Below are 14,065 nucleotides of genomic sequence, written 5' to 3'. Positions count from 1 at the left end.
TTTGTGGCTTGAATCTTTTGGGATTGCACCCTCAAGGTTTCATGTCCTTGAGGGCAGGCGCAGTGCCTCTTCCCAGCACTGTTCCGTCATCACAGTCCTCTGAGGTCCTGTACATCAGTTTGTGAAGATGTCTCACAGCATCCCCCCTATTCAGCTTGGGTAACACCTCTGCACGAGTGATTTAACCAGGTGTGTTAGAGAACTCACTTGCTCATGAGTCTCTCAGCCACCTCCTCCAGTTTCCCATCTGGTTAAGTTTTTGTGAATAGTGGCTATGTAACATTTCTTTTTTAATCCAGTAATTAAAGGCTTCTGCTTTGTCTTCCAGTACCTGAAGGGGGCCTACAAGAAAGCTGGGGAGGGACTCTTTATCAGGGAGTACAGTGATAGAACAAGGAGGAATGGCTTTAAACTGAAAGAGGGGAGATTTAGATTAGATATAAGGAAGAAATTCTTCCCTCAGAGGGTGGTGAGGCCCTGGCCCAGGCTGCCCAGAGAAGCTGTGGATGCCCCATCCCTGGAGGTGCTCAAGGCCAGGCTGGATGGGGCTTTGGGCAACCTGGGCTGGTGGGAGGTGTCCCTGCCCATGGCAGGGGGGTGGAGCTGGGTGGGCTTTAAGGTCCCTTCCAACCCAAACCGTTCTGTGATTCTGTGATCTTGCTCCTCTGCTCTGCCAGACCAAGTCCTGGTCAGGGGGGATGTCCTCTCCTCAGCCATGTGACAGCAGACTGCCTACGTGACCTGAGACCACAGCTGGGGAGAAGCATACGCAAAAGATATTGTGATAGCAAGGAAAGCTTCTAAAGCATACAAAGAATAGTGTAGAACTGATCTTACTGATTGACTGCTGTGGTGATTGCATGGCATTCAGTAATCTGTGTTTTATATCTAATTCCCTCCCCAGGGAAGTTTACACTAAAACTCTAGCTGTTTCAATGGGAATAGGTTTACTCACCTTTTTTTTTGTCCTTTTTTTTTTTTTTCCCTTTAAATCAAGAATGCCTAATCTATTAAACATCAATGTGTCTCTTTTGTGGTGAGAAGAGTATGTGACTTGAGACTGTCATAAATGTTGGAGCCTTGCCTTCGGGTGGGGAATCAGGGACACCCTGGAGCAGCCACTGCTTGGGCCCGTGGTCACCGCCACACGATCATGCTCCACCACCGCGCACCTTTAATCACGTCAGACTTTGCGCTCACTCATTCTCCTTGCATGAATGGATTGCATCTTTATTACTCTGCGAGGACGTTAAATAATTCATTGCTGGAGAAAGCAAAGGGAAAAGCAGCTCCAGATGCTAATTGCTGAAAGCAGTGTGTCCTTTCAAACGAGGCCCCACAATTAATCACGATTCTCTTGCAGTGCAACTGATTGGGTACCTGTCCATTTGTCCACCCAGCGCAGGGGGACGAGGGGGCGGGTTTCCCCCAGCACATTGCAGACGTCCCATCTGCGGGGAAGGAGGTTTCTCTGAAACAAAACCACGGCCACGTACGAAACAGCAACGATTGTCCCCAGGGTGAGAAGCACGGTGAATGTTTTATAGGGGAAGAGCTGCGTGTAGGTCCCGTTCACGAGGGAGCAAGCTGGGTAGTGGATGACAGGGGGGATTTTCAGGGCAGGCTCCCCCGCCAGCAGCCTCAGGAGGAGTCCAACCAAGAAGCCAGCAGCCGAGCCGTAGGTGTTGGTGCTGGGAACGAAGAGGGCGCAGCACAGCTGGGGGAAGAGCAGGGCATACACCAGCTCCCCGCTGAGGAACCAGAGGTTGTAGACAGAGCTGGAGTAAAAAGCCAGGCCAGCAGCCCCGGCCCCAAACACCAGCATGGAGATCCTCATGGCCCATAAGACCTCCCCTTCTGTAGCCTGTAAAACAGGAGATTGTAACGTTACAACAGCATTGCCCTGCCCCAGGCGGGTTCCCACCAAGCCCTCGCTGCTTCCACGTGGCACCACCAATGGCCACCCTGGTTCTCCTGCTCTGAACACGGCTGCAACAGCACTGGAGCTGCCCTCTGTAATCCTGAGGGTTATGGTTTTATGCTATTTCCACAAATATCCTAGTCCATACTTTTTACCACTCATTTTATGAAGAGCAAAACTCACTGCAGTAGGTGTTTGTATCCCTACTGAGTATATGACACCAAGCTGCGTGGTGTGGTCGACATGTAGGAGGGAAGCGATGCCATCCAGAGGGACCTGGGCAGGCCTGAGAGGTGGGCCTGTGCGAACCTCATGAGGTTCAACAAGGCCAAGTGCAAGGTCCTGCAGCTGGGCTGGGGCAATCCCAAGCACGAATACAGGCTGGGCAGAGAATGGATTGAGAGCAGCCCTGAGGAGAAGGACCTGGGGGTGTTGGTGGATGAGAAGCTCGACATGAGCCAGCAATGTGTGCTTGCAGCCCAGAAAGCCAACCATATCCTGGGCTGCATCAAGAGCAGTGTGGCCAGCAGGGTGAGGGAGGGGATTGTCCCCCTCTGCTCTGCTCTCCTGAGACCCCACCTGGAGCCCTGCGTTCAGCTCTGGGGCCCCCAGCACAAGAAGGACACGGAAGTATTAGAAGGGGTCCAGAGGAGGACCGTGAGCATGATCAGAGGGCTGGAGCACCTCTCCTGTGAAGACAGGCTGAGGGAGTTGGGATTGTTCAGCCTGGAGAAGAGAAGGCTCCGGGGAGACCTTACAGCGGCCTGCCAGTACCTAAAGGGGGCTACAGGAAAGCTGGGGAGGGACTCTTTGTCAGGGGGTGCAGTGTTAGGACAGCAGGGGAAGTCTTTAAACTAAAAGAAGGGAGATTTAGATTAGATATTCACAAGAAATTCTTCCCTCAGAGGGCGGTGAGGCCCTGGCACAGGCTGCCCAGAGAAGCTGTGGATGCCCCATCCCTGGAGGTGCTCAAGGCCAGGCTGGATGGGGCTTTGGGCAACCTGGTGTGGTGGGAGGTGTCCCTGCCCATGGCAGGGGATTTTGGAACTGGATGGGTTTAAGGTCCCTTCCAAACCAAACCAGTCTGTGATTCTGTGATTCTGTGAATACCCCTGACCTACATTTCATGGCTCCAGAACTTCAGCAGCTGAAGGACAGACACCTCTAATCACGGACAATGCAGAGTGGATTTGCATCTGTCCTGAAACTAAAGCATCTAACCTGACACCAAAGCTTCTGAATGCTGTAACCAAGTACCTGTTTCCTCAGGATTTTTCTGTAGATGTTGTGAGCGAACATGGAGCTGGCAGAGAGAAGTGCTGAGTCTGCAGAAGACATTGCAGCAGCAGCAATGGCTCCTAAGCCAGCAATGGAGACGTATGCTGGGCAGAGATAGTGTAAAACAAACGGCAGTACCATAGCAGATTCTCCTCTCTCATGTGGACTTGGAAGACCATAGCTTGTCTGGTTCCAGTCTTTAAGACAGAAGAAGGAAAAGTCACAGCAAATCCTTCACTGATATTTCAGCTCTCTGAAGCTGTCTCTCCACCAGGACCAGTCACAAGAGGGCTAAGGACTGAAGCCCACTCAGAATTTTAGGACTTTTATTAATTGGTCAGATTCTCTTATCATCTCTTACGTTATCCCTAAGCATGCTGCAACTCTCACCATATCAAAAGTTTTCCTTCTCCCCAGTAGCATCTACAGAAATAGCTGAAAAGTTTATAGAAATGTCTATAGACATAGATGAATGTCTATAGAACAAGCTTTGTGTGTTTCCAGGAATGGGATCCTTAAAGATCAGACTTCTAGACCTCACTCATCAGAGGCCTCTCAGAGGAGAACGGAGTTTTCCTCTGATGTCCCTAATGACAGATGAATTTGTAAGTTCAGGTGTTTTTTGTAAGTGTCTGGTGATTTGGCTGTTCTTTAACCCTTGCTCACAGCCAACACAGGACTGAACTCCTGGGCAGGAGCTGTAGGTTTATGGGACTGAAGTATCTTGATTCCTCCAAGCAGGTTTTCTCCTGAACATTAAAAGCAATCAGTAGTAATACTACTGCGTCTTACATGCAGAAGACATTAAGAGAAGCAAGCATAGCTTTTCTTGGAAAAGAGGATTATGCAGTGTTTTACATATTCTGCCTTCCTCTTTCCTCACTGCAATGTGCATGAAAAATCATTTCACCATAAAGATTGAAACAGGTTTTGGGGCTGTTGTAAGGTAAGTAGTCATGCATTGAACCTCAAAGGGTTCCACATTTCTGGTACAAGCTTCTGGCTTGGCAGCCACATCTCCCATAGAGGGTCTTTAGGGCAATTGGTTCGGAAATAGTTGGAAATCTAAATCAGGACTTATTTGGGTCCTGTTTTAATCATTTTTGACAAAAATACGTTCATTATTCGGGACAAACAGTTCAGTTTTACCTGTTGATGCTGCAACTGCACCAATGAGCACGGAAGGGATGGCCATTAAAAAGCACCCTAGTCCAGAGAGGTAGGAGATGAACCTGGCCTGGCCTGGCGAGGCAGCCGAGAGTACTCTTTGGAAATAGGTTTGCCATGGGATGCTCCCAAGAACCTGAAACATCCAGATGTTAGCAACAGTTCCCACTGGATGCCTGACTGCCATAGAGCATCATACATCCTTTCTTTCCTGTGATTAAAACCTCACTTCAAATGAGTAACCTTTGTCCAGCTTTAGCTATTGAGGCTGAATGTTTCTCATTGAGGGTGTCCTTTTCCTTTGTTTTAATTGCAATGGATGTGAAATTTTGATCAAAACAGTTTAAAGCTTTAGCAGACTGAGAATGCTGAGAAAAGGGTTGATTGGCATGGTGAAAGAGAATCAGAGGAAGGAGAGCAGAAGCAAAGTTTTTCAGGAATGCAGCTTTTACAAAAATATGCCCAAAGTTAGCTAGAGAATAATCTTACGAGAAATTATTTTTTAAAAAAAAGCACCATTTTCAATTACTTAGCAGATGAATTTCATCAGATAAAATCTGAAGTTTCTATCCTCACCAAACAAACTCAAGCTTCTGTATGTCTCTATTACCACCCTAGTGAGATATTAACAACCCACTGCAGTCTTGGATATACTGATAGCTCAAAAGCTGAGTTGTGCAGTGGAGCCAATGACACCATGCTTGCTGATGACCTGCAGCAGTGCCATTTTAACATTTTTTTTTTTTTTTCTTAAATAGAGGGAATTTTACATAATTGTGTTAAAAACACATGACTGCAAGACCTACCTCTCAAAAGATACAAAGTGCCTCATTTGGTGCCAGGAATAGAATTAGTTGCCTGGATGGTCTTACTCAAGAGTAAGACATTGCATACCTTCACATGGGTGCAGGATGGAGTGTACCTACCTCTTCTTTCCTACGCTAGAGCTGAGCCCTGGATCTCCCCAGTCCATTCAGTGTGTTGCAGAGAGAAGGTTTTACACCTCATCCTGCCCCTGCCACCTGTGCATTGTAGCACTACCAGCTGGAAGAACCCATAAGCTTTCCATACAGAAACTCCTGCACATTTCCTTCTCCCAACCACCCGTCCAAGAAACATTCCATACCAGGTAGAAGAAGTCATCCAGCCACCTTCCAAGATACTGTTTTTCTATTTTTCCAATCCAAGGGTCTTGGTAATATTTATGAGTTGCAGTGTAATAAATACTTTCTGTTGCAGAGTTCATCATAGCAAATGGGATACAGACCCACTAGGGAAGAAATGGAAATAGTTAACCATTTCCCCAAGATCCTTGTTCTAGGGAAATTTATTCAGCCATTGAAATCAAGTTAGATGTAGAATATAAAACATTATATATAAAAAATATAAAATATTAGATTAAACCCAGACTCAGAGACTTCCTTTTCCTCCTTCCTTACCCTAAATCTACATGTGTCTTGTTCATGGCATCATCAAGAATATGAGCCACTAATTCAGGTCAACTGATGCCTTCAGTAGACAGGTCTCTCTCCTTTCCAGCCAAGATTATTCTGGACAGGCTCTGCTGACTTTACGTGTGAGCAACTTGTCACCCAGAAAGACCAATAGCTCGTGTGAACACTGTCCAAAATGCCTAAGGACAGTAAGACCTTTCAGGAGACCTGAAGAGGATCTGTAGTGCAAGGAACAGTACTGATGGAATTATTTTTGGCCTGAGACATACTGAAAAGAGCAGGATTTTGTCCCTTGGTTAGGAAAATGGTAACAAAGAAATGCACAGGACTTGCCAGACTGAGGGTAATGAAAACCAACTGGATGACATCTGTGTATGCAACAGAGTAGAGGCCTCCCAGTAGAGTGTAGAGTATGACAGTGGATGCTGAGAGGATGATAGCCAAAGAGCCTCCAATATCCAAAATGACCCTCATTGTTGCTCCTGCAGAAAATGATAGTGGTCAAGTATTTTATCACAGATTTCATACACTCAGCATACAGAATAAATAAAGTTACATTATTCCCTTGATGCCAGTACACCATTCTGGTTGAGGAGCGCGTGGTCTAGAGGAAAGTGTGCAGAGCGAGGACCCAGGGGAGCCCATGTTCCCTTTATGCTTCTGCCACTACCTTGCTGCATGGCCTTAGCCAAGTCAGTCTGACTTAATGCTTCTTCTCTCCCACAGGCAAGATGAAGGTACTAAATCGTATTGCCAGAACTCTTTGTTATAATATCATGCATAGATACAATACTACCATTGCTTGTTTTAAATCTAAAAACGTATTTTCCAGAAATTAGAAATGCTTTTGTTCTTCACAGAAAATGAGACATGAAGCACAACTTCCCACAGCTTTGTACAACTCAATTACCTCACGTGTATTACACTCTTCTATTTGTGCCATATGTCCTTTACCAAATGTAAAAGTGAAGCAGTTATTTACCCAGGGATGCCAGGATAGCTGCAAACCAGAACATCTCTCCTAGAAGTGGAGGAATGAAGAGTAAGCTTCCCATCACATTCCCATATGTTTCCTGGAGGGGATCCATCACTGTCACATAGTTCTTGGATCTCATTGGATTTACAAAGAAGAAACCACCTGTCAGAAGTGATGACATTTTAATAGAATTTTACATGTGTTTTATGGTAGGAAAAGTGTAAGAATACTATAGTGTATAGTACAGTATGGTATGGTATGGTATGGTATGGTATGGTATAGTATAGGGTGTATTTCAGACCATTATAGTGAGATTGAAATCTGTACATACTGGGTTACAGGGAACAATGCAGCCAACCAAGTGCCGGGGCCTCAATTCATTTGCTTAAATGGGGGATTTCATCCATCTGATAGGTTCTAGGTTATCAGGGGCATCTGCTTGCAGCTGGCAGATATGATCCTCCACTTTTGGCAGACCTGTATGTTTCTGGAATGGCTACTGTAGGCCAGATAGGATCCCCTAGGGCATCCTAAATAGCATAAAATATCTATGATTCAGCAACTGAAATTTGGTCTTAAATGTCTGCCTAAGACTGAGCTGAAATCTAGTTCCACTGAGTGTCTGGAGGACGTCTCCATTGACTCTAACAGGAACTCATGCATTAGCTCAGAGGACACCTGCATGTAGTCTCCTCTTCATCTCCAAAGACACACAGTCTTCTGAAATGCTTCCCCTGGAAAATGTCAGTTGGCAGAAAGAGGTATTGAAAATGCCTATTTGGCTAAAAATAGACAAACTTCTGTCCTTGACCATGTGATGCAACATGTTGATATATGTTGCTTTTCCGGTTACATTTTCATTTTGGTGGCTTCATTGTCTCTTCCCAGAATTATGTTGTTTTAATCTGTGCACAGAGCTGAGTTTCACCCACCTTCATCTAAATATTAGTCTTCAGTCATGCAGCTGTCTTATTAAAAGCAAAGAATACGTATTGTGCCTAACCCTGAAGCCAACAGGACTGCTTGTCTGGGCACTACTGACCTGAGTAAAGATTGCAGGATCAGACCTGCACTCTTCAATTTCATTAGTAAGAATTACTCACATAAGAAATGCTGGCACTATATTTCCAAGCCTGATTCATATTCACGTCAGTTGCACTCTTTTCTCTGACTTGAGAAAAAAGGTTATTGTATTTTCTGAAAGCCCTGTGCAAGGTCTACACAGGTCTCCTCGCTTTCATCTTCCCATGTCTCTAGAGAGTTATGGCATAACTTTCAGTGCGGACTGGAAGAAACCTTGGTCTCAGCAAGACAGCTGAACCTCGGCATGAGCTCAGTAATTCTTGGAGTTAGGAACAGATATAGGATATTGCAAAAGTAGCTCGCCCAGGAGGCTGTGGGTCACAGCTTCAACAGCAGCTGTTAGGTGAGACACAGCTGGATGCATCACACGTTCATACCGAGATGAGACTGTTCAGTGGGGAAATCGAAATGGTATCACTTCGTCACACAAAAGTTTCAAAGAAAAAATGTGAATGATCCTGATACTCTCAGTAGTCTCTGACTAACAGGCTGTGGTGAAAAGGAGATATCCACATAGCCACGTGCTCCCAAAGTTCTCAGATAAGATTTTTGTCCCATAAATTGCTTTAAACAGACAAAGCTCTATGCCAGCTCCAAGCTACCTTGATTTCTTATGTTTCAGGTCAGGAGACAGCATTATAAATGCTTATTTTGGATCTTTCAGAGACTGAGGGAACAAAATCACTTTTAAAATGTACTATAGACTGTTACACAACTTAATACACTCGTGATTTTTTAGAAAGATTTTGTGTCCCGATTACTGTGTGAATTATTTACCAATGACAAGGGACAAGGCAAATCCCAGGGGTGCCTGGACCCAGAGCAGTCCTTTTGAAGGCAGGTAGACAATTTCAGCTGTGCCGTTGATGTATGCTCCTCCAACCCAGGTGGCTGTAAACACGAAAGATGCAGAGGTAAGTCTTATGGTGTGCATCCTCATCTAGTCCTGTAGAACAGTGAGAGCTTGTGAATATTTTTCTCATACAAGCATTTAATCACATTCCTCTTTTCTTTCATAAGCTATATACTATAAGTGAGATGTACTGCTCAATGAGGGTAACAGTCTTAGAATCTTACCCTATGTAATTCCCCAGGTTCAAAATGAATATCTGTGATTCTATGGAAAACCTCAGTGTCTAGACATTTAGAGGCAATTTGAATATACTTATTTTACATTTCATTTTTCTCAGTGGAATGCTTTTGCTGGAGAAAATAGAATTGCTTTTGTTATTCTGCTGTGGCTGATAGACCATCCTTCAGCCTTACACAGGCTGACAAAATAGACATTAGGAAAACAAATGCAAGCAGACATTGCAGTCAGAATAGCAAACCTACAGCACAGGCAGACAAATATCTCTTGGACAGCCTTTGACAAACAACAGTCAGGAAATCAAACTTCAGATAATGCCAGGCAGCAAGGAGGGAAAAGGGAAGAAAAGATCAGTGGTCAGCAGGGAAACTTCTCTTTATATTTCCCGGTAGGTGAGACCCCAGTGCTCAACACCAGGAGAAATTTATTCCACACAAAACTAGATTGTTACAGGTGTAAAATGCCGGATAACAGAAACTGGTTCAAGATTAAGACCACACTCCTCCTTAATGAAAACTGTCATTCTTCAGGCACTCCTAAATTAAACTCTTTAACTCTTAACTAAACTCTTAAATTAAGCTCTTTAATTTAAAAGAATCTACATAAACATTAGGTTCTGCTTAGTGTGAAGAGGTTTAGAAGAATCCATCCCAAAATGATTCATGAAACCATACTCCTTTAAAGCCACGCTCAAGTAAAATCTGCCCTGACATTAAAGGAGGTAACCTGCTTTGAAAGGAAGAAGTCCCCCAGATGCGTGTGTTTTAAGAAGAATTTAAAAAGTCCTTTAAGAAAACTTACCAGTTGCAGTAAACAATCCAATGCAAACATTTATATTCCTGCCTCCAACTAGGGCCATTTCGGTTGGGTTTCTGTTCTGCTGATCCTTTTTGCTTTTCCATGAAGCCCAGATTCCCGTAGCCAACGTGAAGGTAAAAAACACACTCAAAGATACCAATCCTGGCATATTTAGAGCCATTTTCTGTTGCTTAATTTAGTCATAGATGGATAGTGAATTGATGACAATATTATTTGATAGAGGCTATAATCAGAAAAAAAAAATAGTGCTGCTTCATAAAGAAACTGCTAAGTATTAGTTTACTGTACTTTGCAAGAGATAATACAGTATAAAACAGTGCTATGAAGCCAAAAATCTTGAGAACAGGATGCAGAGTCTCTGTCTTGGAGGACTACTGGCAATTCAGTCTTTCCCCTTCTTCAGGAAATACCCAACTCTTACAGGAAGAAAGGAACAAGAGAGTAGGAATTAGTGCTGCTGAGAGTCAGTGAGCACTGATGTGAGGGGTAATGCTAGCTTGGCTTAAATGGGGGAAATGTTATATTTTGTCTGATATGCAATGGTATGAAAATAATCTGTATTTTTCTAGGTTCTAGGTACAAGGCTACCACAGCAGATAGAACTAAGAATTTGTCTAAAGTTAACTGAAGTAAATCCACAATAATGACCAAAATAAAGCTAGGGAGCAGGGAAAGAAGATTTAGCACTGATCTACTGAAGGAACTGTGTTCTGATATCTGAAAACAGGCAGCAGAGCACGGTGCTGATAGAACGTACAAGAAAGCAGCAGGAAAAATGCAGGGTTTCCCTGCCTCCTTTCTGAAGCTCTCTTTAAACAGAAAAAAATACTGAGAAAAACTCTTATATACATTAAGGAATTAAGTCAGTTGCATATATTATACAGTTGCCATGTATACAGTTTTGGTTGCCCTGTGAATGCCTTTAATCTGTCCAGATGTGGTTCTAAAAAAAAATGACTGTGTATAAAACCAGCCTTATTTAGGGCACTTGCTTGGCTTTCCTGGGTACTTGCATTCATCTGTGGAGTGGGTAGCTCCTTTCAATGGGGAAATCAAGGATTTTTTCTCTAGAGATTGGCTTTGAGCAGGAGTTCAAAAGCCCAAATGTTTAGGAAGGCTTTCTGCATTGTGCCATCTCCTACAGACATCCAGGAGCTTCTTGGAAGTGACAGTGGCAGAGCTAAATTGCCATGAAAGAAAATATTCCTTTATATTCATAATCAATTTTGACTGAGTGATGGGTTTTAATTTTGACCTAATTATTTATGTGCAAAAAGGGACGCTGCAATTTAAGGGCACATTTTCTGGGTGATAGTTGGAAGCACTCTCTTTCACCTTAACTGAAGCTGCTAAAAAGTGGTAGAATCTTGCTCGAAGTGGATTTTAAACCTTCTTTATTAAAAATAAAAAATAATCTTTTAAAACATTATCCGCAGCCAGAAACACATGGAAGGAAATACCTGGCATGGCATCCTTCATGTCCAGGTCTACCAATACTGAGTGCCCAGAGCAAGGTTTGAGTTTCTTCTTTGACATCTGCTGAAAACATCCGGACTGATTCTACTTTTTATCATCTCATGTTAAAAATAAATAAATAAATAAATAAAATAGCAGGCATGGAAATCTGAAGGGAAACTTCATTTAAAGACTTAAAGGGGTGTAGGGCAGATGTGGTAGGACAAAACATAAGCAAAAACTACAGAGTGGGATGGAGGAGACTAGAGAAAAATTGTGCATAAGATAATGCTCCTGGAGGTGGGGTGGTTTTACTGACATACAGTGCCCACAAGAAAAATTGTACAAGCATCAGATCGTATTAAGACCGATTCATCATTGAGTTTGTCGTTGTGCCCTTTTGCCACTAGGTGACTCTCAGATATTGCGTCTATTAAAAAAAAAAATAAAAAATCCCGGTTATTGAAAGATGTGGGAGGTGGGGTTCACCTCCTGCTCGTGATGAAGGGCTGCAGCTCAGGGTGCCAGGCGCTGCGCCAGCCACTCCGAGCTCCCTGCCTAACCCAGGGGGAGAAATATGCAGTTTTGGGATGTGATTCAGTGACCTATTTTAGGTCACCCTGTGAGGCAGGACAGGGTGAAGGCAGATCTCTATACTCAGGTCTGCTTTTAAGGACAGTGTTGAGGTAGCCAGAAGGTGTTTCAGGGCTTGATTTGGCTGGTAATATGGAGATGTCTGGTGCCACCTGAGATGCTCTAAAGCCTCTGACATGTCCCCATGGGCAGGCAGATAACGCAGAGCTCCTGTGGGAGGCACATGTCCTTCTAGACCTGCAGCTAGTGTATTCTGGGGTATCTCCAGTGGCCCTAAGGATAAACCTGTGGGATACTCAACTGGGCCCTTACTATCTCCTTATCACTTAATCTTGATGGCACAAACTCCGCAGTAAGCAATTTAAACAGATGAAAATGAAAGGGTGTCTGGAAGATACTGAGGAGTGCTGGGTGCCAGGGAAGTTTTCTGTCTATGCTGGAAATGATCTGCACTGTAGAGAGCACTTACAGCTACTCAGCTTTGCAGCTAACCAACTGGAAGAAAATAAGATGAACAAAACACTTCTGTGCCTTCAGAAAAGCTCTTGTGGGTGAAACACACAGCCTTTCTGGGTGAAACGTGCTAACTATTGATGATGGGTTTCAGACACCCCTCTGAGGCCCATGGGGACAGGGAGAGAGGGTAGCTGAGGGGGTGAGAGGTGTCCCCTGGGGGACGGGCATTTCAGAAGGGTGGCTGTCCCCTGCGGCTCCTATGGAAGGGGACAAGCCCACTGAGCTGGTGCTCTGTGTGACATGTAATAAAGTATTCTGACAATCTGGAAAGGGCTTTTTTTTATTTACCATTTCTTTCAGGATTTTTTTAAAGCTTGTTTGCGAAGGAGTGTTTGCCCACGAGCAGCTCCACTGAAGCAAGGCTGGGCAAGGACAGCAGAGCAGAAGCCACGGCACAAGGACATCTGCAGGGACCAACCTTTCTACTGGTTTGTTTCCCTCCGTGTGTCAAAAGAAACAGAGCACGGGGGCCTGAGGCATCTGAGCCATTTGCATCAAAATGTTCAGACAGTTTCTCCTGCAATGAGACCCTGTGAACCAGCCTGTGGTTTCCAGCCCGAGTATTGAATCACGTCCTTGACCCTGGCAGCTAAAACATCAGATCACTGGTCTCGAAACACAGCTTTTCAGATAGCATGCTTGCTTTAAAGTTTTATTTTTATTCCAAGTCAATCCCAGAAACACATTTTTTCTCACTTGTTATAAGTATTTTCTCTTCCAACCTACACAGCTCTGCAGGGGGCTGATCTGCACAAATTATGATTGCAGAAGGGAGAGGGATAATTCAATTAGAAAGTAACACATTTCTGCTTCTTGTGTGAATCTGTGTGGTGAGACTCCACGGCGAGTCATAAATGGAAAAATTAAATGCATATGCGGTCATTATGTCTGTGTGAGGTTTTGACCATTATTTTTTAGGGTGAAGTCATAGATGTAGGCAGGTAGGTAGGTAGGTAGATAGATAAAAGGTAGATGTAGAGTAATATTGAGTTCCTTAGTTTTACTAAATTCTTCACGTGTACAACACAAAATACGTTTCAGTCAAATATACCTTTAGATTTCACAGAAATAACTCTTTCAATTTTGAAAAGAAATACTCCACATTTAAAATCGGTAGTTATCCAAGTTCTGAAATACGATATTTTATCTTTAGTCGAGTCAGCTCTCTGTCCATATTGAAGTTGTTGTGATGATGATGATGATGATGATGTAGATTTCTTCTTTAGAAGTCCTGCCCATGAGAGCAGCCTGCAGTGCTCTCTGTGAGGAGCTGCCCATACCACGATGTGCTGACTGGTCCAGGACAAGGCTCTGGTGCCATTTCTGAGCACTCAGGCTTTGACATACATGTAAAGCATGATTTGAAGGATTCCAGAAGTCATCAGCTGAAATTATTTCACCTAATTTTAACCATCCTTAGGTATCTGGTCAAAAGGAATTTTTGGTGTGGTGTGTCTGCAAGAAATAGCGTTTGCAAAAAACAGTGTACTTGTTTTGGTCGCCCACAGCTCCATGTTGTTAGCTCCACCTGAGATATTTGGGTCTGTGGAAACCTGTGAGGAGCTCTCAGGTGTGACACAGGACATGCAGGAGACCCTTGCCATGTGGATTGGCATCTGGAGGCTGAGCGGGGGTCTTTGGTGCACTTCAGACGGCACCAGATGTCCCTGTCTAGTGTCCCCAACTACCTTGCCCAGAGAGGTAATTCCTCC

General features: G+C 44.1%; 1 protein-coding gene across 1 annotated transcript; it reads right to left on the bottom strand.

The window, feature by feature from the left end:
* Positions 1-499: 499 nt before the first annotated feature.
* LOC106034131 (high affinity choline transporter 1-like) lies at positions 500-10,363 on the bottom strand. The gene is made up of 8 exons (XM_066989880.1): positions 9,771-10,363; positions 8,657-8,770; positions 6,803-6,958; positions 6,154-6,302; positions 5,493-5,636; positions 4,349-4,502; positions 3,179-3,396; positions 500-1,864 (listed from the first exon to the last, which is right to left on the bottom strand). The coding sequence occupies exons 1-8, from the start codon at positions 9,946-9,948 to the stop codon at positions 1,343-1,345; spliced, it is 1,635 nt and encodes a 544-aa protein (XP_066845981.1). The 5' UTR covers positions 9,949-10,363; the 3' UTR covers positions 500-1,342.
* Between the last annotated feature and the right edge of the window lie 3,702 nt (positions 10,364-14,065).

This window comes from Anser cygnoides, chromosome 1 (assembly GCF_040182565.1).
Source record: "Anser cygnoides isolate HZ-2024a breed goose chromosome 1, Taihu_goose_T2T_genome, whole genome shotgun sequence".
Lineage (NCBI taxonomy): Eukaryota > Metazoa > Chordata > Aves > Anseriformes > Anatidae > Anser > Anser cygnoides.
The sequence above is the reverse complement of the archived record's forward strand: the minus strand, read 5'-3'. Positions and strand labels throughout refer to the sequence as shown.